Source organism: Taudactylus pleione, unplaced genomic scaffold (assembly GCF_031769625.1).
Source record: "Taudactylus pleione unplaced genomic scaffold, aTauple2 ptg001075l, whole genome shotgun sequence".
NCBI classification, from domain to species: Eukaryota; Metazoa; Chordata; class Amphibia; order Anura; family Myobatrachidae; genus Taudactylus; species Taudactylus pleione.
In genome coordinates, this window is record NW_028285476.1 from 2,598,909 (window position 1) to 2,626,220 (window position 27,312).

General features: G+C 45.6%; 1 protein-coding gene across 2 annotated transcripts in view; it reads right to left on the reverse strand.

The window, feature by feature from the left end:
• Positions 1 to 27,312, reverse strand: part of CCDC198 (coiled-coil domain containing 198) — a 102,394-nt gene that overhangs the window by 49,543 nt on the left and 25,539 nt on the right. For both annotated transcript variants that reach the window (XM_088461598.1, XM_088461597.1), the window contains exons 2-3: positions 20,969 to 21,054; positions 5,466 to 5,552 (exon numbers count right to left, since the gene is read on the reverse strand). In XM_088461598.1, the coding sequence (XP_088317724.1) occupies positions 5,466 to 5,552; positions 20,969 to 21,054 (173 nt within the window). The remainder of the gene's footprint in view (positions 1 to 5,465; positions 5,553 to 20,968; positions 21,055 to 27,312) is intronic.

The window sequence follows — 27,312 nt, forward strand, 5'->3', positions numbered from 1 at the left end:
AGGACCGCAATAATATCAATCAGCATAACATTATTCAAATATATTAAAGGGAGCATGGGGGGTAGTGGAATGACCGTCCAATAGAATCAGGACTGCCTGGACCCTTAAATACAAGATCGGCTATAACCAAATCAAACAAAAATCCCTGTAGTACAGGGATCATAAACCTGTGTCAATATATAGAAACAAAACAAACAAAAAGGGGGGGGAGGGAGGGGGGAGAATGGGAAAGACAAGGGACAGAGAGAAATACTATCTAAACATCGTAATATTCATGAAAATAATAACTATATATGTCGCAAAGAACCAAGAGGGGAGGACTGTTCCTCCTAGCAAACTTCAAAAAGAACATTGTAGGGAGCTTTAAACCCTATTATAAAGAGAATAAACATCAGGGAGTGACCGAACAGTTCAAGTGGGGTCACCGTCCTTAACATGGTGACGGGACACCCTGGTCCAGTCCGGTGAAGGAGGTTGGGAGCGTTGAGGTTTGGGAGAGGCTGCAGCAGTCACCGGATCAGAAGTCGGCGTCGGAAGAAGATTAAGCTTGGCTAATAAATCTTGACCTTGAGTGAGAGTCTTGACACTATGCACAGTGTTGTTTGCTGAAACATGAAGCATAAAGGGGAATCCCCAGCGATATCGGATTTGATGCTGCCGTAGAATCTTAGTGACTGGCTGAAGATCCCGCCGTTTCTGAATAGTAGAAGGGGCCAGGTCCTGGAAGATTTGTAACTGCATATCTTGGAATGGTATCACTGGAGAATCCCGAGTAGCTAACAAAATCTGTTCCTTTGAACGAAAATAGTGCAGGCGAACTATAACGTCCCTAGGAGGTTGAGTAGGAGAAGGCTTCGATCGGAGTGCTCTATGGGCTCTATCACATAAACAATCTTCATTGGTAAGAGCTGGAACTAAGTGTTGAAAAAAGTCTTTTAGAAATGACGGTAAGGAGGAGCTAAGGACTGATTCTGCTATATTACAGATGCGTAAGTTGTTGCGACGAGAGCGATTCTCTTGGTCCTCTTGTCTTTCTTTGAGTGCCTCCACCTCGTCACGAAGTCTAGAGAGTTCTTTATCAAGACGATTTTGGGAACGGCATAAGTCGTCCGATTTAGATTCCAGTGCGTCCGTTCTGTTGCCGAGAGTTGTCAATTCTGATTTAAATTCTGTTATAGCTTTTGACAGTTCTTGCTTGAATGCGGATTGAACTCCCTCCAACAAACCAGTCATAACCGCTTGAATTTGGGGATCAATGCCAGCTTCAGATAAGCAAGGGGAGGGGGGGATTCTGGGAGTAATGACGACCTCTGAGAGCCCTTGGATTTAGATCCGAAGAAATTTGCAAAAGATGGTGGAGGTTTCTTACCTCTCTGCGACATAGTGAAATGATAAAAATAGAGAGAAAAACAAAACAAAAAAATACCACGGTATAAAAAGTGAGACACAGGGCTCTACAATAATAATCCAGGCAAGCTGGGTGATAATATTAAGCGAACATCTTTAATTCCAGAGATGCACCATCTAGGAGATACTTATATGCTTGATGCAATTTTCACAAAAGACCACAAGAGGGGGCCAGTGCTGAGTAAATGGCAAATATCCACCAGCACAAAAGTAAAAAATGTCAGGGCAAGAGTAAGCAAAGTAGCTGGGAAAAGTTAATCCTGTTAGGCTAGTGAAAGAAAAACTGGGTATGTGCAGATTGTTACACAGGAATTCCAGACACAGAGAAAAGGGCCAACAGGTCACGTGACAGTGGAGCAGGTAAAGCAGTGGTATGTGGAGATGCAGTATAATCTCCCCTCAGGGACTCACCACCCTCCACTTACTCCAGGGAGTCACATGCGGCCGATGTTCCTGTCAGCAAGCGGGGCTCACAGCTAACAGCCCGGCTGAGATGATCAGCAGCAGCGTGTGGGCAGATTTAAAGATGGCCGCCGGAGGCTTCAGGACGCTGGGGCTTCCGCCCAGAGTTGTCTCCCGGGAGTCCCCAGGAGCAGGAACACCATCCCTGACACAGCAGCGGGGCAGCCGAAGCTAGAGGGCCGGAGAGAGGTCACGCGGAGTGCGGCAGGGAGGACTCCGTCGGGCGCCCACCATGGAGATGTCGCCGCCTGAAGTCCGCGGCCGCCAGTCCGAGCACTCCACCAGTCCGAGCAAAGGGCAGCAGGCCAGCTGCAACCTGCGGAAGCGCCTATTTCGCTTCCCGATTCCGCAGCTCTCACCCGCTGGACCGGAGGCAAGCAAGGGGGGGTAAGTAGGTGTCTGGAGGTCTCTGCTGCCCGGGATGGGGCTATAGAGGCTGGTTTCACGCTAAGCTGGCCCGGAGCTCCGATGAGACACAGCTTCCTCCATTAGCGGTCAGGCCCTGCCCCCTACCTTATCACTTTTCATTCTGTCTCCTAACACTGCTTAGTAAATAGACCCCAAAGTAGCGACTGTATAGTATGTTAGAACCTAACAACTACTATCTTTGTGCTTGCTTTGACCACCTGTGTTGTTGCAAGTCCAATGGGTCAGTACCAGCTGACCCCAAGACAGGAAAACTCACAAATATAGTATATGCAATGGGCTGCGCTACTGGTGTGAAAAATTGTATAACTATAATTATAGATATATTATAGTATTATTTGACTGAGAATGAATAGCCAAACAAGGCTTCTCTCAATAAAAATAAATATTTAATATCAACTCATATCACACTAACAACTCACTAAACATTACAATAGTATGAATGTAAAAGTTATCCTGATAAAAACAATTGTAAATAAGTATTAATACCACTTGTGATTCAATGTTTTCTATATGGAATATTAGTCCTATTGGTCCAAGGAACCTTAAATGTTTGTTTATAATAGAACAGAAGTGTCTCACAACCAGAGATATAGATGTACAAATATTTCCATACTATTGTAATGTTTGGTGCGCTGTAAGTGTGATATGTGTTGATATTAAATATTTATTTTTTATTGAGAGAAGCCTTGCTATGGATATATCAAATAATACATCTATAATTATATTTATACAATTTTTCACACCGGTAGCGCAGTCCAATACATATACTATATAATAGCGGCTGTGATTAAATTCACAGCTGCTACTACAACTGCGTCCACCTCTGAGAAATTGTGTCTGTGATACATATGTGAATGGTGGAACAGAGGGCCTGATTCAGAGCTGGACGCTCTGACCAGAGCGCTCGCTCTGAATCAGGGCCCTCCTACATGAAAATGGAGCGGCCTTATGGACGCTCGCATAGCTGTGGGTTACCACCCACAGCTTATGCGAGCATCCATGATGATGGTCACGATGGTCAAGACCATCGCGACCATCGGGCTTGCGGCGGAGACCCTGCGGTAGGGTCTCGCTGCCGCAAGCCCTGGAGTGATTTTGGCTCTATCAGAGCCAAAATCACTCCCACTGACATCACTACTGATGTCAGTGGGGCCGGCTTCAGACGGTAGGTGTTCCCATGGGAACGCCTCCGTCTGGCAGCCACGCCCCCGACACGCCCACCAAAGGGGGCGTGCTGTCAATCAACATCGACAGCACGCCCCCTTTGGTGCGAGACCCGGAGTGACGGAGAGCCCGTCGCTATCCGGGTCTCGCGCATGTGTACGACGGAGCTCCCTCCGTCGTGCGCATGCGCAGTGGGGCAACATCGACCCGCTTGCGAGCGTCCTGCGCTCGCGAGCGGGTCTGAATGACCCCCAGATTTTTTACTCACCAATTTGATGAGCTATATAACTGAGGACTGGTTGACACTGACCAATAAATAGTCTACAGATGAATGTGTGGTGGAACCAATACCATTAGTCACCAGTAAGGTGAGCTATATATAAACAGGAAATGGCCAACAACAATTTATGTTAACAAATAAATGATTATTTGTAGTATAGTGCAATTTCAAAGATACAAAACCATGATATAATGGAGAGATAAATTAAAAGGCCTAAAACTGTTCCCACTCTTATTGACATGGAAATACATATAAAAGCAATTACATGAAATAAAATTTAATAAAAGATAAAAGTTAATAAAAAATATTTTTAAATCACAGTATCACATGAAAAATAAACCATAGAGTCAATAAAAAGGTAGCACGGTATTTCTACAATGCATTTCATGACTCCTGGCCGTTTCTTCAAGCAGGAAATCGTTCAATTTAAATTACCCTTCCAAATTTAACCTAAGATTTAAATTACTCTTCCAGCACCAGATAAAACCTTGTTCTTATAGTATCCCCCTCAGGGGTCAATTTGGGAAACCTCTATTCACCTTTAGCTGCAGGTTTGGGTATTCCTTTGGCGCCATCCATAAATTGCAATTTGACTAGTTCATTATAAATAGGCTTACCATATCATCACTTTAAACCGGGAAAATCATGGATTACTTCTGTGGCTCATTAAAAGCAGGTGAAATCCAGGCTTGAAGTCAGCCATTGTGGATATCCCCAAAGGGATAGTATGCTAAGCCTAATTATAAGTATATTGTAATGCCTCTGCCTCTGACTGGCCAGATAGATGAATTGGTTTTTCATCGGTTTTATAGCGGTTTGGTCAAAATCCCTTTATAAAAACCCCTACAAAACCGACCTAAAACATATGTACATTGATAGTGGTTTACAAAACCGCAGCAAAACTGAAGCTTAGTAAATGTACCCCTAGGTGTCTGCATTGTAACTGCAACAGAGATTTGTGGATCTGCTGTATAACATCAGCAGAGACATGTGTTTATATTGCCAACAAAGTTTTGAGGGATTGTATAGCCACCAAAGATTTGGAGGTGTGCATTAAATTAGGCATCCTCAGGAAAGCCCAAGATACATCAGTATTTATATTTGTAAGAATACCCACATATATAAAATTTAAACTTAACCAATCAGAAAGAAGCACACAGCGTACAATATTATATCTTATCATCATACTCAGCTGTCTGCATATTTTGCTGCCCTTGATGTGCTTCATATATTGTTATGCTGCACTGTTTGCACTGTGCGTAGGTTGATAATGTTGTATAAATAGAGACATACATATAACCTTGATACATAGTTATGTGCATAATTATACTATGACTGTCAAGTTTATTAAAAGAGGCAAATCCATTAAGCATAGCGTTTCATACATTACACACTGTTCACTGAGAGGAATCTAAGCAGTAAATATTCATTTATTAATGCAATTTACAGCCATGTGTTTGTGTGCATAGGTGTCTGTGTTTGCCTTCGGGTGTATATAAGAAAGATTGCAGAGAGTAGGTGAGATGCGTTCTTGCACCCTTAGCTGAGGTAACATGTAATAAGTGTAATATACTGTAATATGAAAATGGAGGTCAGTGTGTATTAATAATTTGTTTGTTGTATAAAATGTGGTCTGTAATCCAATAAAATGGCAACTTCCCATCTTGCAGAGACGTATTGTTAGTTTGGAGCAGTATGTACTGTATGAATGTATAATACCTACTTTTACGTTTCTTGTGGCTGCAGCGTCTTGCATGCTCAAAATCCTCTCAGCAGACAATATTGATGGCAGCACCACCGGTTCTAATTTCTGCAGATTAATAATTTGGGATTAAAAAAAAATCGACGGGACAGATTTTAACTAATTAAAGATTACATTTCTATAATATTTCAATATAGCTAAAGGGCATTAACACTAAAAGCACAGTGGGTTATTCAGTAACACTGAACACAGAAAAAAGAAAACTGCCCCCCAGCACACTGCAGATAAATCAAAAATACTTGAATCCTACATAATAATAGAAATTCAGAGGTATTGGTTTACATACATTTGCAAATATATGAATAAGCGCTGGGCCAACGTCAAGGCTCCTCTATACCAGCGTCCCTAACATTAAAGGGTTCACGTCCGAGAAGCAAGGCACCCCAAAAAATTCCAGCCAAGGTCCATCCCCAGGGCATCACACGAAAAGGGGAAAAAAGGTGATAGTGAAGTGTAAAAAGGATAGATGTGTAAAGATAAATCAATAAGTGTAAATGAAATGTAAAATAATTAAAATTACATAAATAATACACAAACGTATAGAGAAGTGAAAAAATATTCTATGTGAATTAAGTGGTGATGCCATGAGCAAGGTCCAGCCAGAACAGCCCCGGGGGCCCCACTCCCAAACGCTCACCCCAAAATAATTATTGCTACATAATAGTAGCACCCACTCTGGGTCATATATTTACAAATTGATGTACTGCATGATAACAGTACATGTATGAGCTGAGAGCTAACTTACCTTGGAGGTACCCCAAAAAACCTCCACATGGCACTATAAGGATCAGCACCTCCTCCTAATGCTGCCTCCTTTCATGCCTCCAGACTGCAAGCAAAAAATATGGTAGTTGCTCAATCAGCTTAATAATATACTACAGGTGCTTGTAAAGGGTGGGGTTTACACTGAACACAGAAAAAAGAAAACTGCCCCCCAGCACACTGCAGATAAATCAAAAATACTTGAATCCTACATAATAGAAATTCAGAGGTATTGGTTTACATACATTTGCAAATATATGAATAAGCGCTGGGCCAACGTCAAGGCTTCTCTATACCAGCGTCCCTAACAGCAATAGCAATAATTATTTTGGGGTGAGCGTTTGGGAGTGGGGCCGCCGGGGCTGTTCTGGCTGGACCTTGCTCATGGCATCACCACTTAATTCACATAGAATATTTTTTCACTTTTCTATTCGTTTGTGTATTATTTATGTCATTTTAATTATTTTACATTTCATTTACACTTATTGATTTATCTTTACACATCTATCCTTTTTACACTTCACTATCACCTTTTTCCCCCTTTTCGTGTGATGCCCTGAGGATGGTCCTTGGCTGGAATTTTTTGGGGTGCCTTGCTTCTCGGATGTGAACCCCTTAATGTTAGGGACGCTGGTATAGAGGAGCCTTGACGTTGGCCCAGCGCTTATTCATATATTTGCAAATGTATGTAAACCAATACCTCTGAATTTATATTATTATGTAGGATTCAAGTATTTTTGATTTATCTGCAGTGTGCTGGGGGGCAGTTTTCTGTTTTTTTTTTCTGTGTTCAGTGTAAACCCCGCCATTTACAAGCACCTGTAGTATATTATTAAGCTGATTGAGCAACTACCATATTTTTGTATTCAGTAACACTGTTATTTTTTATATTTTGAATACTATTTTAGTATAAAATGTAAATCAAATGATTGAACTACAAACAAAATGTTTTTTGTTTTTTTTTACCAGAAAGAGGCACAGTGCACTGCTGGGCAATAATTTTGTTTTGGTTCTATGTCATCATCGTGTTTTTGTTTTGGCAAAAACACGATGATGACAGAGATTTCTTTGAAAATTTATAAAAACAGATAAAATCATATAACTTGGACCTGATTTGAATGCAATCCAAAATATGCGAGATCCGGTTTTTAGATCTGAGTTCTTGGCAAGAAAACCTGAGTTGGGAGTTGGTACTCTGTTCTACTTGGAACTCCAAAGTGATCCAAGCCGGGACTCGGTTCAACTCAGAACCCCATAGTCAGTGGCATATCTATAATGGGTGCAGTGTGCGCGGGGCACACGGGCCCCCGGGTCCAGGGCGGCCCCGCACCGCACACACTGCACCCATATTTTTTTTAAACTTACCTGTCCGAGGTCCCGCGTCGGGTGTCACTGCTGCTCAGAACACTGGAAAAATGGCCACACTCTAGTGCCCGGAGTCTACTAATGCTCTGGTGGCTAGCCAGCCACGTCAGCGGCTGCCAGCCACCCGGGAGAGAGGAGGGGGCCCCGCACGAGGAGTGCACATGGGCCCCCTCCTCTCTTAAAATGTCCCTGCCCATAGTTCAGGTGTGTTCAGCGAAATCGAAACGCACATCTCTAGCAGTTATATTACAATATCAGGCAAAGTGTGTGGTTTAGGGATTTGTTGATAAAATTAATGCTAATGTGACAGCTAGCTTGTCTAAACGTTGCTGAAATGGATAACATATCTGGGAACCAAACACAAGGGGAGCTATGAAGCATGATTTGGAAAGGCCTCAGGGAGAGTCACACAGGATCAAAAGATAACAGTCTTCAATCAAGGTTCTGAACATACTCCTACTATAATGGATTCCACACTCTCACAAACTTCACATATATAGCCTAAGATATGCTAATCAACCTCTCATTCACTATGCATTCATTCATTCATTCAATCTACCTTTCGTCTCTGAGAGGGCTTTAAGTATGGTTTGCTTAGCTGTCTCAAAAGTAAAGCTTAGGGACCAAAAACCTTCCACCTATTTATACATACTGGGCTCTTTTGGGTCTTTTTTGTGGTTCCTATAAAATCGAAAAACAAGATTTGATAGACTCAAGACAAGAATCTCCACACCTTTCTGCAGGTCCATCATATGTGCATCACATTGCCCCCGCCAATGCAAACGCTAAAACAGAGCACTGGTGTTACATGGGATAAAATATTCTTCCCATGAGGGATGGCCATTGACCATGGATGGTTTGCAACCATTAATAGTCTGTGGTCCCAATGATGCACATAGGTGCCGAAGGACTAATTTTGGAGGTGTGCGCATGCATGGCTGTGTTCTGTGCATGCACAATACCCAAACATCAGTGGTTTCCTACTGATGGCTTTAAACCAGCGATGGCATATATCTTGATGGACAACCCTAGGTGCCACAGATTAAGACATTGGGCCTGATTCTGAGTCAGATGCTAAGCCAAGATTCATGCTAATGGTCAATGTTTTTCATCTGTGCATGTGTCTAAGTCACTAAAATGTCACACAGTGCATGCATGCCATGGTGTTAGTGTTCACTGTCACAGGACCGATTGAGACACATGGTCTCAGAAATGTACTGGGGGCATTCCTGGGTGGTGATTGGAAGGTGGCTAGTCAGGCGTACAGAAATGTACCGTCTTATGGGGCCATTATGGGAGTGTCATAGGTGAGTCACTGAAGTGATTGCGCACACAGCCGCTCAATGGCTCACATTGCAGGCCATACTCTGACAGAGAATCTGCACCTAACATAGAGCTGATGCAAGTTTTGATTGCTGCATCTCAAGATGCTCTAAGTGGTGGTTTCAGTCCTTGCACAATCAGACGCACCAGGGCTTGTAGCGGTATTAGCACAAAGTACCAGATGTGACTTTAGCAGAAGATGCACACATGGACACCGCCATGCCCAACTCAAATTCAGACCCTTAATTTGGTGACTCAGAGACAATAAATGCTAAGTGATCTTTTGGCAACAGCTTATGATATAACCGCTTAGCATCAGGGGCATCAGTTCATACCAGGAGCCCGTAGGCGAGATAGTTGTTGATGTCCCCTTTCTTTGCTCACATTCACTACCAACACCCTAGTACCAGCAGCTCTTACACATACTTCCCCTAAACCACATTCACTACCAACACCCCAGCAGCACCCAGTCACACACTCTTCTTCCCCTGCATTCACTACCAACACCCCAGCAGCACTCAGACACACACTCTCGCCCCCTCTGCCCTCCACATTCACTTCGAACACCCCAGCAGCACACAAACACACATCCTCCCCTCTGCATTCACTGCCAGCACTCCAGTAGCACCCAGATACACACTTATCTCCCCCTGTATTCACTGCCAACACCCAGACACACATTCTCCTCCCCCCTGCATTCACTCCTAACACCCTAGCAGCACCAAGACACACTCTCTCCCCCTACATTTACTGCAAACACCCCAGCAGAACTCATACACTTTCCCTTCTTGCACTTACTGCTGTAATGACAACACCCCAGCAACACCCAGACACACACACTCCTCCCCCAATTAACTACAAACACCCCAGCGCACAAATACTACCTGGTGCTGATCAGGGTTTACTGTTCTGCTTCCACAGCAACAGTAGAGGAAGTAGGTCCCAATTGTATGAATAATCAATAAAGGAGGGATGGGCCATGCACTCCAGGCTCTGCTCTGGTCCTTTTATGTACATTGGTGTGGTTTCTTTGCTGGGGATCTGTCTCTAGAGACCGTACTCTAGATGGAAGCCCTGGTAGTGGGAGGATAGCGGCACATGACCCCTGGGATCCCTGCTTATTCCTGCTCTGGGATGTATAAAGCAGAACCTGGAACAGCTTAGGGGGTCAGAGTGCTGCCTTCAGGGCTGGTGCCCAGAGGTTAACAACTACCATTATCTCCTGTATTAACGCCCCTGTTTAGCATAGAGCCCGTTATTCACATTTAGCAAAATAAAGGAGAGCACAAACCCTGTTACCATACATTTATAGATGTGCTAAACTGCACCGCATGTGACAGAACAAAATTTTTTATCACTTATACAAATACACCTGTTTATATCAAAATTACACAGGGCCCTGAAGACCACAAACACATATTAATTTTATTTAAAATCATACTGTGGTAAATTACATTATTTTCCTTTTAAGTAACTCCCAAAGTGAGTGATTGGTTTTGATTACTGAATCTTTATAGTAGGGTACCAATGTCAAATAGAATATTTCATATAATTGACTCCATGTAGTCTTGTGCATCATGCAGGATTCTCAATGATCTCAAAAATCTGCCCAGTTATAACTGAATTAATGAAACGTTTTATGTTGTATGTTTATGCTGCTAGTGGGACTTTAATGCACACTTCATACATCACTATATAAAACTCAGGGCATTACACCACTGAGCTGAAGAGTGATTTAAACTTCCACAAGGGCATTCAAATTAACAACAGTTAATCTCAGGCTTCAGTACACCTCACTAAATATCCCTCTGGCTTCTAATGACAGTTCCACATATTTCCACTAGATGGCAGTAGCTAGCATCTCAAGGAATACAAATTTGTAAAATTGTTATTTAAGGGCCTGATTCACTACGGATTGCAATACAGCATACGCACGCAGTTCAACTGCGATAGTATGCTAATCCATAGTGATCGCTATGTCACCGCAGCACTACATAAGGACGCCCACTTCACCTACACGCACATCCGTATGGTTAGCAAGACTGCGATAACATCGGTACAATAGAGTACCATCGGACCCGTATGCACAGTTAAGGCAGGTCAGACCTCACTCAGGAATTGCTAACTTCAGCGCACACTATGAGGCCTCAGGCGGCGTATGGTATCGCAGGGGATAATTAGCCCATGCAACGGCATTGAAACACACTGGCACGCCTGCGTTTGCCCAAACACGCCCCCCATCACTCCCCACAAATGGCGCTTCCTGTCAATCACTCTACATGGCCTCTGCGATCGTAGTCCTGATCGCAATTGCTAGTTTGCGCACGCGCACTGCGATGCATGCACAGAACACAACAATCGGCCAATTGCGTGCATATTAGCAACTGCGGTCCAAGTTGAATCAGACCCCAAGTTCTGATAGGACTACAGTCATACTAAATAAACATTAGACATAATAGGACTACAGTCATACTAAATAAACGGTATACAATCGGGAAACCGGCTGCCTTAATACCGGCAGCCGGCTTCCCGACTGTCATATCCCGGCGAGGGTGAAATGCCGGGCGTCTAGATGTAGACGCCTGACATTTCCCCGATGCCAGGAGACCGGCGCCCAGCATCCCGATCGAAGACATGCTGGGCGCCGCGAGCAGACAGCCGCGGGGGGGGGGGGGGAGAGAGTTAGTTTTAGGGCACCCGGGGGGGACTTAGGGTTAGGCACTCCCCCCGGGAGGGTTAGGGTTAGGCTAGGGGGAGGGAGGGTTAGGGTTAGGCACCCCTGGGGGGGACTTAGGTTAGGCACCCCCCGGGGGACTTAGGTTTAGGCAGCGGGGAAGGGGGGGTTAGGGTTAGGCACTTAGACGGGGGATTAGGGTTAGGCACTTGGGGGGGAGGTTAGGGTTAGGCACCCCTAAGGAGGGTTAGGGGTTTAGGTTAGGTTAGTTTATACTTACCTTAGGACCGATCGGGATTTCCAGCACTGTCGGGCTTCCGCTGCCGGGCTCTGCTCATCTGTCGGCCAGGCGCTGCCGGGAATCGATTCCAAATAAACATTAGACATAACAAAAAAGGGTCATATAAAATGCTATTAAACTTGGCAAATATTAAAGTTAATTTGCATTGTAAAAGACAAATATGCAAACACAAATAAAGACCTTAATGGTCATTAACAAACTGCAAAACATGTTGCAATGCTTCTTCATGTGCACAATATGATGCATTTTAAGATGCCTTGTCAAGTGATATCAGTCTGCATTTAGCTTTGTGGGTTTGCAGATAAATCTGATGGCGCGCATGACAGGAACATTGAAAATGCCACTGCAATGTCTAACCCAGGGATGGCCAGACTTTTGGACTTTCTGATCTACTGTAAAGGACAAAGGTCTTTCGCGCTACCATAGCACAGTGTACGAATGGTAATATAATGCACCAACTTCAAGTTATGCCACACAGTGCCCAAAATTCACATGCCATACAATTCATATTATGTGATACAATATTGCCAATTCACATTATGTCACTGTAGAGCCCCTTATTAACATTATGCCACTGTAGAGCCTCTTATTTACATTATGCCACACAATATTGCCAATTCACATTATGCCACACAGTAGTGCCCCTCATTCACATTATGCAACACAGTAGAGTCCCCTTTCACATTAAGCAACACAGTAGTGGACCCTTTCACATTATGCAACAAAGTAGTGACCCCTTTCACATTATACAACACAGTAGTATTCCCCCGTTTCACATTATGCAACACAGTAAAGTCCCCTTTCACATTATAAAACACAGTAGTGCCCCCTTTCACATTATGCAACACAGTAGAACCCCCTTTCACATTATGAAACACAGTAGTGCCCCCTTTCACATTATACATCACAAAAGTGCCCCCTTTCACATTTTACATTGACATTAGGATGATGTCAAATGTGAACTGCTTGGAGAGCGCATTGCAACACCGGCTGAAAACTGAGATTTCCGCATGCCGCAGTGTCCACTGAGCTGTCATTCAGTGTGCCTTGTGGTCTGTCACACACTATGAAGGACAAGGCATTATATTCTCAGCATATTCTGCCAGTACACAATGAGTTTTTCTCTACCCCCCTCCCAAAAGTCTGGTAAAAAGGCAGGGTAGTCCATACAGGCATCTATGTGTAAAGTTTCCCCCGTATAAACACAGGCATCCTAGCTATTTAAACATTTTGTCTTCCCAAACTACTTTGGGGCATATTCAATTGGGTGCGAGAGTAGCAAAAAAACAGCACCTGCAAGGTTTTTCCTACAGGTGTGGGTTTTTTGCTATTCAATTAGGTGTGTGGTTTCTTTTATTGCACGCCGGGAGGTTTTAATTCTCGCACCTCCAGAGCAAGTGTGATTTTTCCTAAAATTGTTAATTTTAGGAAAAATCAGTGGGACTTGCTCTGGCACCCCGGCGGCACCTCCCCCTTTGGGCATTTGGAGGTTTCCAATTAGCTTAATTAGTCCTTAATTACTTACCTTCTGCAGCGCTGTCTTCTGCATCCAGCATCAGAAGCCGGCTCTTCTGCAGCAGGGTGAGTATGTCAGTGTGTGTGGTGTTTGTGAGTGTGTATGAGTGTGTGTGTGTGTGACCCCCACTGCCGGTGTGCCCCCCCCCCAGTGTACCTGTGGCCCTCGGTATGGGCGCTGGGAGAACTACATCTCCCAGCAGCCCTTTCCCCTCCCACCAGCCCCTGGAGCCTCCCAGGAGCCCCCAGTAAGAAGAGAGAGGGGAAGCCACTGGGAGCCACGGAGACTACCAGAGACCCCCGGCCAGGTAGGTGAAGAATTTTTTTTTTTCTATTTACGCGGCGAAGGGTTTTTAGAACTATTTTTGGAATTGAACACTGCGGGTATCGGGAGTGTGCATACCCATGGTATCCTAAATTGGGCGTGAGGGGTGCAAGTTTTTTTCCTCGCTAAACCTCACGCCCAATTGTATATGCCCCTTTTTGTGCCTGTAAGGAACATCTTATATCCTGATTGAAAGGGATAATCATTTATAGACAGAGCTTGGTACCAAGTGGTAGTGGGTGTTATCCATCTAAGAATATCACTGTGGAGGATATTAAAAAAAGAATAGCTATGCTGCAGAATTGGGGTGATGTAAGTGTACTCCAGCTCCCAACATTGGCCCTGATGCCAAGTTGGACAGAAATCAAAGGTATTTTCTTAAAAAAAAAAAAAAAAACATGCAGGGAAAATATATGTATATTCACCTGTATGCTGAGTTTGACCTATCTTGTTAAGCGACTGCATCTGGAGTGAGCCTGGTTTGCTGCAGGTTATCATTATCAGTGCACATTTGCACCTGCCCTATATTAAGTGCAAAATATACACATCCAAACAGACAATATTATATACTTAGGTCCATGAGCCTGATTCAAAATTAGATGTAAGTGCAATGCTGAACGCAGATTCCCGATGGTTGGGAATCTGCACAGTCAATGGACCTGTACTGAGCATGTGCAGTATGGGTCTGCGTGATCGCACACAGTCTGGCAGGAGACTGTCAGTGATTGACAGTCTGCTGCCATTTCTGAGCGAGGAGGGGAAGGTGATGACCTTTGTTTCCCAAAACAGAGGCGGATCGCCGCCGTTGTGGGGGTGGGAAGAGGCCAGGATCTCCATCGGACGCAACTTGGATGTCAAGAGGAGTGACGCCTCCTGCTGTATTAAAATATTAGCAAGGACAGAATGCAAAGCTGATTATGTTTCGGCTATGCAAATCCGTCCTACGCTGAATCACCCCCTATGTCTGCATAGGATGCTCTTTCTTGAACACGCCCTCACTGAACTCTACCCACATGAAGGCAGCCCTTTACAACCCAATACTCCCTAATGCAACTGAAACGTGTACGACTATGCATTATCTGTAATTACGTACGGGCACCTATTTTCAGCAAATTTAGTGTGAATTCTCACAAAATACACTCCACACACTGCCATAGATTCAATTGTGCATCCTGTCTCTAAAGCCCAGAGGTTCTGCATCAGCTCCTGTCTCTAAAGCCCAGAGGTTCTGCATCAGCTCCTGTCTCTAAAGCCCAGAGGTTCTTCAGTTAAAGGACGATATTCAGGCTGGCATCTACATGGAAGCATTGTTACTTTCTATGTTTGCCATCAAGTTGGCATTGTGTTACTTGTGTCAGGTGCCCAGAGATCATTTTAAGCTGTCAGTCAGAACAATGTGCTCTGTGCACAGATCTGCCCAACTCCAATGCAACATGGGTTTGCTGAGGTACAAATTTGCTCCTCTTTTAGCTTTTATTTGCTGTGCCCCAGTATGTGCTGGCCATTTGGAGTAAGGGAGTAGAAAAATGGCAAAGTATACATTTCTTACATTGTCTCATTTATTACTCTAGGTAACTGTATCAATATTTTCTCAAGTTCTGTAGCAGAGAGAAAGGGGTCCCCACTCATAAAGTCATTAGAGCAAATTGTTTTCTTGTGTGGATACAGGTGATGTTACATGGTGGATATGCAGTGCAATTACAATAAGATGGCACCAGTCCATCTCTATTCCCATATAGGTCTTCTTTATTAAAGGCCTCCTCCCACACATTACTTGGTGGCAAAATGATACACATTAGGTTACAACATTGACAATGATCTATATATATATATATATATATCTCTCTCTCTCTCTCTCTCTCTCTCTCTCTCTCTCTCTCTCTCTCTCTCTCTCCTTTGTCATAGCTCTGCAGCTCTTTATAATAGCTGTGCATCTCTTTATTTATCAAAGCTCTGCATCTCTTTATCACATCTCTGCATTTCTTTACTATCACAGCTCTACATTTCTTTAATAAAGAAATGCAGAGCTGTAATAATAATATTAATAATAATAATAATAAATTAATTATCACAGCCCTGCACCTCTTTACTTATCACATCACTGCATTTCTTTATTTTTTTTATTACAGCTTTGCATCTCTCTATAATAGCTGTGCAACTCTTTATTTATTAAAGCTCTGCATCTCTGTATCACAGCTCTGCTTGTCTTTACTTATCACAGCTCTGCATCTTTCTTTCTTTCTTTCTTTCTTTCTTTCTTTCTTTCTTTCTTTCTTTCTTTCTCCTCTGCATTTCTTTATCACTCCTCTGCATCTCTTTATTTATCACACTCTGCTTCTCTCTATCACAGCTCTGCATCTCTTTATAATAGCTCTGCATCTCTTTATAATAGCTCTGCATCTTTATTTATCACAGCTCTGCATCTTTATTTATCACAGCTCTGCATCTCTTTATAATAGCTCAGCATCTTTATTTATCACAGCTCTGCATCTCTTTATAATAGCTCTGCATCTTTATTTATCACAGCTCTGCATCTCTTTATTTATTATAGCTCTGGATCTCTATCTATGCTTTGTATCTTTCTATCACTGTACTCACAACCGTTACAGCTCTGGTGCAGTTCCCCTTTGGGGCTCTTTTGCTGCCTCAGCTCTCTTGCACTTATTGCTACACCCCTCTTCTCCTAAATTATTGAGCTTCCAAGGTCCTATTTAGTTTAGACACTCTGGGGTATATTTACTAAAGGGTGATTTTAATCGGTTTTGATCGATTAACATTGATGTTGTGTTTCTGAAGCTAAATAAAAAATTGTCTGTTAGTAAATGTGTGATTAAGCCCCAGAAACCCAACATCGATTTTAAAATTGACCTTTAGTAAATATACCCCTCTGCCTCTGCAGTGACCCCTCACATTACTGGTTGCTGGGGGCCTTTGTATTTGGGGACTCTCCTGCTCTTATCATGGGTGATTCTTGACTCTTCATATATGGGCTCTTTGCTCCCTGCTTTGTGTCGAATTTCTCTCGCACAACATTTCAGGTTGACTCCCTCTCTCTTCAAACAAAATGTAGGGGTGCCAAGAGACCCCAGAAACTCCTCCCCTCTTCCCTGAGGCTCCAGCTAGGATGTCTCCCTGACAGGAATCAATAAAGCTAATAGCACCCTGTGCCAGATGAGTGCTCTGTGCTCCTTATCGCGCGCCCCCGAAATTGGAGGCGTGTCCTAATTACCATAGGCCACGCCTCCTTAAGTGACATTATCTGAGGGGTGTGCCATGCAGGCACGCCTCCAAATAACGTCAGGCTGGGGGGCAGCATCACTAGCTGGGCTTCCCCCAGCCCTCTCACGGCACTGAATGGATGCCACATGCATGCGCGCAGCATCCATTCAGACTCCGGGATTTGACCACTCACGGGCCACTTCGACAGTACTGTCCCGCTGAAATCGGGATGCTGGGTAAGGGTGCACCTTCTATGGGTGGCGCCCCTGTTCGACTGCTCAGGTCGAACACCCCTAGAGCCGGCCCTGATGTACAGTACATCATACATGGTACCATACCACCCAACTTTTGTACTCTTCGAAGAGGGACATTGCGCGCATCCAAAAAGGACGTGGAGCTTTCCTGGAAGGGGTGTGGCCTCTTGGAAATGGGGCGGAGCCTCGTGGCAACCCCAGTTTATGTCACTATAGGGGGTGTGCCCAGCACTCTCTGAGATGCTGGGCAGCCCCCAGGCTCTCCTTACACAGGTGAACAGATTCCATACGCATGTGCACGGCATCTGTTCAACTATGCAGAGCAGAGGTATGTGCTCTCCCCAACTTCCCCCCCACCACGGGGCACTGCGGCCCGGGGGTGGGACAGTGGGACAATCCCAGGAAAACGGGACTGTCCCGCTGAATGCGGGACAGTTGGGAGGTATGTGGTACAAATGCAGAATATGAAATAAAGGAGGAGTACACTAAACTACACTGCACACCGGCATTTGGTACAACCATCCACTTTCCTTCCACTTGTTAATCTACCTAATAAGCCTCCTCCCTGGAGACAGTAGAGTGCGCAGCCACCCCAGGCAAGCTGAGATACCAGCACTGTGAGATCTCACGATAGCACGTTCCTGGCAGCCTCGCGGACACCTGAGCTATACGGGAGGGTAGAGGGATAGACTGAGACAATGGACACACACTGTTTTTTACAACGTGGAGTTCCAGCAGTCTCACCCCCCCCCTATTGTATCTAAGCGTTAAAGCTGCGGTGTCCATCGAGCCTCCTCCACCCGGTGTTGAGCACACAAACAGCGGGTGCAGTCAGGGATACTAAGTGTGTAGTACACACTCGGTAATCCCGCAGACAACTGGTTGACCTAGTGGGGACCCCTGGAACACCAGGGTTGGTGAGCGCAACAGGACTTTTCTTGAATAAGTTGTGCACCTGGGGGACACAGGACGCCGCTCTGCCAGACACAGCCCCTGGACCTTACTATACACCAACTTTATGGACAACATACATCATTCATAGGATGATATTTATTATGGTGCATACACATGGTCAGATTTTCTTTCAGATATGAACAATAACGATTGTAAAAATCGCTCAATTCATATCTTTGACATGTGAGGCATGCATCGATGAACGATACGCATTCCCGCATGTCAGATAACGATCACTGAAATCTGATGTGTTTGCAGTCAGATTTTAACGATTTCAATCATTTTAATACTGTCAGAAATCGTTCAATCATTCATCCAGTGGTGTATCTATAATGGGTGCAGTGTGTACGGGGCACACGGGCCCCCGGTTCCAGGGGGGCCCCGCACCGCACACACTGCACCCATATTATTTTAGACTTACCTGTCCGTGGTCCCACGTCGGGTGTCTGCACTGCTCAGAACACTGGAAAATGGCCGCAGCGGCCATTTTTCCGGTTTTCTGCACATGCGCAGTAGACTCCGGGCACTAGAGTGGGCACCGTGGCCATTTTCTGGCGTTCTGTGCATGCGCAGTAGACTCCGGGCACACTCTAGTGCCTGGAGTCTACTAAGGCTCCGGTGGCTAGCTAACCATGTCAATCGGCTGCCGGCCACCGGGGAGAGAGGAGGGGGCCCCGCACGGGGAGTGCACACGGCCCCTTCCTCTCTTAAGATGCCCCTGCGTTCATTGTTCAATCGTTCATCATGAAATCATTCATCAAATCTGACCATGTGTATGCACCATCACAGTTTGGAACTTATACCACATTCACTTATGGTTTCTTACATTAATAGCCTATTCAACCGAGCCGGAGCACTGTGTCTCCCAATAGGACAGTACAATAATAAATAGATTTAGATACAATATTCGATCTACTCCTCCCTTTATTTCATATTCTGCACATAGATTTTAATGTTCTCATATTCTGCATATGTACCACGTACATTATGATGTACATTTACCCATAATATACGATACTCTACAAATGGAATAGTAGCACGGACCTCTTATATCTGATTTGTTGAGTACTACTCCTTCAGGGACGGAACTCCCTATAGAGGTCCTGCAGCTGATCAACACCAACCCCAATATTCTTCAGTGAGGGCAGGTTCCCACCTCAAGCATTACTACTGTAGTGATGCATTACATTTATTTGGAAATGCTGTTTCATAATTATATAAAGACTGTAACTGAATGCACATCTTCATTCAGCTCTGTGATTGAAGACTGCAGAAAGGTAAGTATAAATTAAATATGGGTGCAGGGTGTGTGATGTGGACCCCCCTGGACTCAGGGGCCCGTGTGCACCGCACACCCTGCACTCATTTTAAATATGCCCCTGGGCAGCTGGATGCAGTCGGCCGTGTGCAACAGTAAGGCACCGAGCTGGAGAGGTGCCGCCACCTTCTCTATTTGCCGGGCGCTGCCTTCCGGCTCCCACAGTGTGTGTAGGGAGAGACATCATGACGTCACTCCCATAGTATGGAGAGGTGCCGCCACCTTCTCTATTTGCCGGGCGCTGCCTTCCGGCTCCCACAGTGTGTGTAGGGAGAGACATCATGACGTCACTCCCATAGTACCGAGCGTGGGGAGCTGTCGGACCGCGGTGGGGGCAATAACAGGGCTTCAGGTAAGTACAGTGTTATGTGTGTGACTGTGCGTCATTAAGTATAAGGGGCATTACTACTGTGGTCATTGTGTAAGGGGCACTACTACAGAAGGCATTGTATAAGGGCCACTACTACTGTGGGCATTAATGGGGACTACTACTGTGGGCATTGCATAAGAGGCACTACTGTGGGCATTGTGTATAAGGGGCACTACTGTGTGTCATAACGCATATAAGGGACACTATTATGTGGTGTAATGTGAATCAGGGGCACTATGTGAAGTGTAATGTGAATAAGATTGTTCTACTGTGTGCTGTAATTTGAATTGGGGATACTATTGCGAGACAATGCTCTTTTTGTCCCTTTATAGACAATGGGAAGGACGGTGCAAACTTATATTTTGCAGAGGGGGGGCGCCGAATACCCTAGCACCGGCCCTGTCCACAAGTATAGGGAAAGCATATTGGCCCTCATTCAGAGGCGGTCGTAAGAAGCGATCGCTCTCTCTGAATGAGGGCGGCCGTTTCATTTTTGAAGTGCGGCCTCCTGCTCGTTAGTTAAGCTGTGGGTTACCAGTACCACCCACAGCTTAACGACCAACCAGGTTGATGGTCGCGATGGTGATCACCATCGCGACCATCGGGGCTTACGACCAGACCCTAAGGTTGGGTCTGGGCACTCGTAAGCCCCAGGGAGCTTTCTGCTCTGATGGATCCCCACTGACATCACTGATGATGTCAGTGCGGCCGCCCACAAAACGGCAAGCGTTCCATCAGGAACACCTTCGTTTTGGAAACCACCCCTTGGCCCGCCTACCAAACGGGGCAAGCTGTCGATCAACATCGGCAGCCACCCCTTTGGTAGCGAGCTCCGGAGTGACAGTTTCTCTGTCGCTCCGGGGCTTGCGCATGCGCAGCAGTGCGGCCGCTGCGCGTGCGCAGGACTAACCATCGAGTCGGTTACGAGCCCATCGGGGCTTGCAACCAACTCTGAATAAGGTCCCTTATGCCTGATTATATATTTCACCCAGCATCTAACCATAGATCAAAATATTGACATTTAAGATTTGCTGTTACCATGAAGCCAGGCAACTTCTTATGATGCCTGTTAAATTCAACTTACTTTGAGTCTTCGAGGAGGATGCTTCTGAATGATGCTACTTGTGTCTCCATTATCCAGTGGCACGTTGAACGATATGGGTCTGGATACTTAAAGCAAACAGAAAAATAAATGTTTTCTAATTAGCAAACTTAAATACACCACAATCCTCCCCACACATGTGTACAGTTCCCTGCCACATAAGCTTCTGTTAATTATATCAGTGTCATCTTAGTTCCTTTGCGTGTAAATTTTTCCAGGCCAGGTTTTCCAATTGCAGGTAATACGTAGTTTTCTAGATGACGCATAAGATAAAAGGGGTGATTCAGAGGTTGACACTGTAGCGCAGCTGCTGCGTCTTTTTAATGCAGCGGCTGCGCGGAATTATGTTAAAGCCACAGGAGGTATCTTAATAAAAATAAGCCTACTGCCGACTTCTCTGATTCGCTGCTGTGTCCGAAGATGTCGGCGCCCCCAAACACCAGCAGTATGTCAATCATGCTATGGCTTTTGGGGCACTGCGAGCGGCATTGCATCCCCAGATTTGTGGCTCCTGCCCATGCACAGATGCACAACAATCAGCCAACTGCACAAATAATCAAAATAGCGTCCACCTCTGAATTAGCCCCCCAGACAGTACTGATATCCCCTTATTTCAGGTGTTTAATGCCTAAATTGACAGTGTTTTGTGTACATTAAACAGGGACTGGAATTGCAATGGCAACCCAGCGCAGATTTAACATGGACACTAAGGTGTTGTGCGATGGCGGTTTCGGATTCCAAGGAGTCTATGGCATAGGAGACTGGGTACTGATTCAGAGATGGACGTAATACCAATATTTACGTAGATTGAGTAATTTATTATAGCGTATGCGTGTACAGGGGCAAATGCAGGATTTTTATAGGGGGGGTTCACACTCACACACATACTGTGTGTGTGTGTGTGTATATATATATATATTAGGGGTGTGCACCGGCCACTTTTCGTGTTTTGGTTTTGGATCTGGATCTTTCTTCGTGTTTTGGATCTGGATTGGTTTTGCCAAAACCACCCTTCCGTGTTTTGGGTTCTGGGTTTTGTGTTTTGGATCTGTATTTTTTTTTTAAAAAGCATAAAAACAGCTAAAATCACAGAATTTGTTGGTTTCTCTGCTCCTATGCTATTATTAACCTCAATAACCTTAATTTCCACTCATTTCCAGTCTATTCTGAACACCTCACACCTCACAATAGTGTTTTCATGTCCAAAAGGTTGCACCGAGGTAGCTGGATGACTATGCTAAGCGACACGAGTGGGCGGCACAAACACGTGACCCATCTAGGAGTGACACTGCAGTGGCAGACAGGATGGCACTTAGAAAAACTAGGCCCCAAACTGTACATAATGCAAAGAAAAAAAAGAAGTGCAAGATGGAATTGTCCTTGGGCCCTCCCACCCACCCTTATGTTGTATAAACAGGACATGCACACTTTAACAAATCAATCATTTCAGCGCCAGGGTCTGCCACACAACTGTGGCTGAAATGATTGGTTCGTTTGGGCCCCCACAAAACAAGCTGGCAATTAATGTGTCCCTGCACAAACTGGCTCTACGGAGGCAAGATGTCATCCTCATCCTCCTCATCCACCGATTCCTCACCCTCTTCAGTGTGTACATCCTCATCCTCACAAAGTATTAACTCGTCCCCACTTGAATCCACCACCACAGGTCCCTCTGTACCTTCTGGAGGCTGGTCTCCCTGGAAGAGCTGATAATTCATTTTGATGAACATCATCTTCTCCACATTCTGTGGAAGCAACCTCCTACGCCTTTCGCTGACAAGGTTCCCGGCTGCACTAAACACTCTTTCGGAGTACACACTGGAGGGGGGGCAACTCAGGTAAAATAGAGCCAGCTTGTACAGGGGCCTCCAAATTGCCTCTTTTTCCTGCCAGTACAGGTATGGACTGTCTGACATGCCTACTTGGATGCTGTCACCGATGTAATCCTCCACCATTCTGTCAATGGTGACAGTATCATATGCAGTGACAGTAGACATGTCAGAAATTGTTGCCAGGTCCTTCAGTCCGGACCAGATGTCCAAACTTGGTCCTGCCTGCCCTGCATCACCGCCAGCGGGTTGCTTAGGATACCTAAGTTTTTTCCTGGCAGCCCCAGTTGCGGGAGAAAATGAAGAAGGAGCCGTTGACGTGTCACGTTCCGCTTCAGCTGACAGTGTGTTCACCAGCAGGTCTTTGCACCTCTGCAGGCTTGTGTCGGCCGGAAAGAGAGACACCACATAGGCTTTAAACCTAGGATCAAGCACGGTGGCCAAAATGTAGTGGTCTGATTTCAACAGATTGACCACCCTGGAATCCTGGCAAAGCGAATGAAGGGCTTCATCCACAAGTCCCACATGCCGAGCGGAATCGCTCCGTCTTAGCTCCTCCTTCACTTTCTCCAGCTGCTTCTGCAAAAGCCTGATGAGGGGAATGACCTGACTCAAGCTGGCTGTGTCTGAACTGACTTCACGTGTGGCAAGTTCGAAGGGCTGGAGAACCTTGCACAACACGGAAATCATTCTCCACTGCGCTTGAGTCAGGTGCATACCCCCTCCTTTGCCTATGTCATAGGTGGATGTATAGGCTTGTATGGCCTTTTGCTGCTCCTCCATCCTCTGAAGCATATAGAGGGTTGAGTTCCACCGCGTCACAACCTCTTGCTTCAGGTGATGGCGGGGCAGGTTCAAGAGTGTTTGCTGGCGCTCCAGTCTTCGGCACGCAGTCGCTGAATGGCGAAAGTGGCCAGAAATTTTTCGGGCCACCCAAAGCGTCTCCTGCACGCCCCTGTCGCTTTTCAGAAAATTCTGCACCACCAAGTTTATTGTGTGAGCAAAACATGGGACGTGCTGGAATTTGCCCAGATGTAATGCCCGCACAATATTGGTGGCGTTGTCAGATATCACAAATCCCCAGGAGAGTCTAAGTGGGGTAAGCCACTGGGCGATGATTTCCCTCAGTTTCTCTAAGAGGTTGTCGGCGGTGTGCCTCTTACTGAAACCGGTGATACACAGCGTAGCCTGCCTTGTAACGAGCTGGCGTTTCTGAGATGCTGCTACTGGTGACGCTGCTGCTGTTGCTGCGTAAGGTGATACATCTACCCAGTGGGCTGTCACAGTCATATAGTCCTTAGTCTGCCCTGTTCCACTTGTCCACATGTCCGTGGTTAAGTGGACATTGTGTACAACGGCATTTTTCAGGACACTGAGGACACTTTTTCTGACGTTTCTGTACAGTCTCGGTATCGCCTGCCTAGTGAAGTGGAATCTAGACGGGATTTGGAACCGGGGACACACTACCTCCATCAATTGTCTAAATCCCACTGCACTAATGGCGGATACCGGACGCACGTCTAACACCAACATAGCAGTCAACGCCTCAGTTATACGTTTTGCTTCAGGATGACTGCTGTCGTACTTCATCCTCCTCGCTAAGGACTGTTGGAGGGTCAATTGTTTAGTAAAAGTAGTGGTGTTCCTACTTCCTCTCTGGGATGATGAACGACTCCCAGCAGCAGCAACAGCAGCAGCGGCAGCAGTAGGCGTAGCAATGCAGGATCCTCCAGAGGAATCCCGGATAGGAGAGTCAGTCATGCCAGTGACATGGCCTGCAGGACTACTTCCGATCCTGACTAAGGAGGAAATTGACGAGGAGGGAGTTGACGGTGTGGTTTGCAGGCGCTTGGATACAACAGGACAACGGGATTTAGGTGTCCCTGGACTGCTTACGGTCTTAGCCAAAGTTTCTGAACTTGACAGTAACTTTTTATGAACGCGCTGCAGGTGCCGTATAAGGGAGGATGTTCCTAGGTGGTTGACGTCCCTACCCCTACTTATTTCACCTTTACATATGGTACATATGGCAAGACAGTTGTTGTCCGGATTTGGATAGAAATATTGCCAGACCAAAGAGGTGGAATGTTTGGTCTTCTGCCCAGGCATGACCGTGATGGGCTTTTTCATCCCACGGACAACAACTGTCTCCCCCGGAGCCTGATTTAAACAAACCACATCACCATCAGAATCCTCCTCGCCAACTTCCTCCTCAGCGCCAGCTACACCAGTATCCTCATCCTGTTGTACTTCAACAGTGACATCTTCAATTTGCATATCAGCAAGTGGACTGTGGGTGCTCCTTTCAGCACTTGCAGGGGGCGTGCAAATGGTGGAAAGAGCCACCTCTTCCCGTCCAGTGCTGGGAAGGTCAGGCATCGCAACCACCACCACACTTGGACTCTCCTTGGGGATTTGTGATATCTTCTTAGAAAGCACAGTTCTTCGCTGTGCTTTTGCCAGCTTAACTCTTTTGATTTTTTTAGTGGGAGGAGGGCTTCCATCGTCATGTGAAGCTGAACCACTAGTCATGAACATACTAGGGATCGACCTTAGCCGTTCCTTGCCACTCCGTGTCGTAAATGGCATATTGGCAAGTTTACGTTTCTCTTCAGCTGATTTAAATGTCTTTTTCAAGGTCATTTTCCTGAACTTTGCCATTTGGGATTGTATGTGCCCTCTACTATGACATTGGGCATCGGCCTTGGCAGACGACGTTGATGGCATGTTATCGTCTATGTCATGACTAGTGGCAGCAGCTTCAGCACTAGGAGGAAGTGGTTCTTGATCTTTCTCTATTTTATTTTTATCGGAGAAAGTTTGGTCCTCCATTTATGTTATATCGATTTGATATATACGTGCGGCTAAACACAGAAAAAAATTTTTTTTTTGGTTTGGACTGCAGTGTACTTTGTGGGTTACAGCACCCTTTAACGGTCAAGCCAGCCGGCCCTTTACTTATGACACAGGCGCACGCTTGGCACTACTTTGTTGATGCACGTGCGGCTACTGCGCACACAATTCACAAACACAGAAAATAATTTTTTTTTGGTTTGGACTGGAGTGTACTTTCGGGGGTTACAGCACCCTTTAACGGTCAAGCCAGCCAGCCCTTTACTTATGACACAGGCGCACGCTTGGCACTACTTTGTTGATGCACGTGCGGCTACTGCGCACACAATTCACAAACACAGAAAATAATTTTTTTTTGCTTTGGACTGGAGTGTACTTTCGGGGGTTACAGCACCCTTTAACGGTCAAGCCAGCCGGCCCTTTACTTATGACACAGGCGCACGCTTGGCACTACTTTGTTGATGCACGTGCGGCTACTGCGCACACAATTCACAAACACAGAAAATAATTTTTTTTTGGTTTGGACTGGAGTGTACTTTCGGGGGTTACAGCACCCTTTAACGGTCAAGCCAGCCAGCCCTTTACTTATGACACAGGCGCACGCTTGGCACTACTTTGTTGATGCACGTGCGGCTACTGCGCACACAATTCACAAACACAGAAAATAATTTTTTTTTGCTTTGGACTGGAGTGTACTTTCGGGGGTTACAGCACCCTTTAACGGTCAAGCCAGCCGGCCCTTTACTTATGACACAGGCGCACGCTTGGCACTACTTTGTTGATGCACGTGCGGCTACTGCGCACACAATTCACAAACACAGAAAATAATTTTTTTTTTGGTTTGGACTGGAGTGTACTTTGGGGGTTACAGCACCCTTTAACGGTCAAGCCAGCCGGCCCTTTACTTATGACACAGGCGCACGCTTGGCACTACTTTGTTGATGCACGTGCGGCTACTGCGCACACAATTCACAAACACAGAAAATAATTTTTTTTTTGGTTTGGACTGGAGTGTACTTTCGGGGGTTACAGCACCCTTAACGGTCAAGCCAGCCGGCCCTTTACTTATGACACAGGTGCACGCTTGGCACTACTTTGTTGATGCACGTGCGGCTACTGCGCACACAATTCACAAACACAGAAAATAATTTTTTTTTTGGTTTGGACTGGAGTGTACTCTCGGGGGTTACAGCACCCTTAACGGTCAAGCCAGCCGGCCCTTTACTTATGACACAGGCGCACGCTTGGCACTACTTTGTTGATGCACGTGCGGCTACTGCGCACACAATTCACAAACACAGAAAATAATTTTTTTTTTGGTTTGGACTGGAGTGTACTTTCGGGGGTTACAGCACCCTTAACGGTCAAGCCAGCCGGCCCTTTACTTATGACACAGGCGCACGTTTGGCACTACTTTGTTGATGCACGTGCGGCTACTGCGCACACAATTCACAAACACAGAAAATAATTTTTTTTTGGTTTGGACTGGAGTGTACTTTCGGGGGTTACAGCACCCTTTAACGGTCAAGCCAGCCGGCCCTTTACTTATGACACAGGCGCACGCTTGGCACTACTTTGTTGATGCACGTGCGGCTACTGCGCACACAATTCACAAACACAGAAAATAATTTTTTTTTTGGTTTG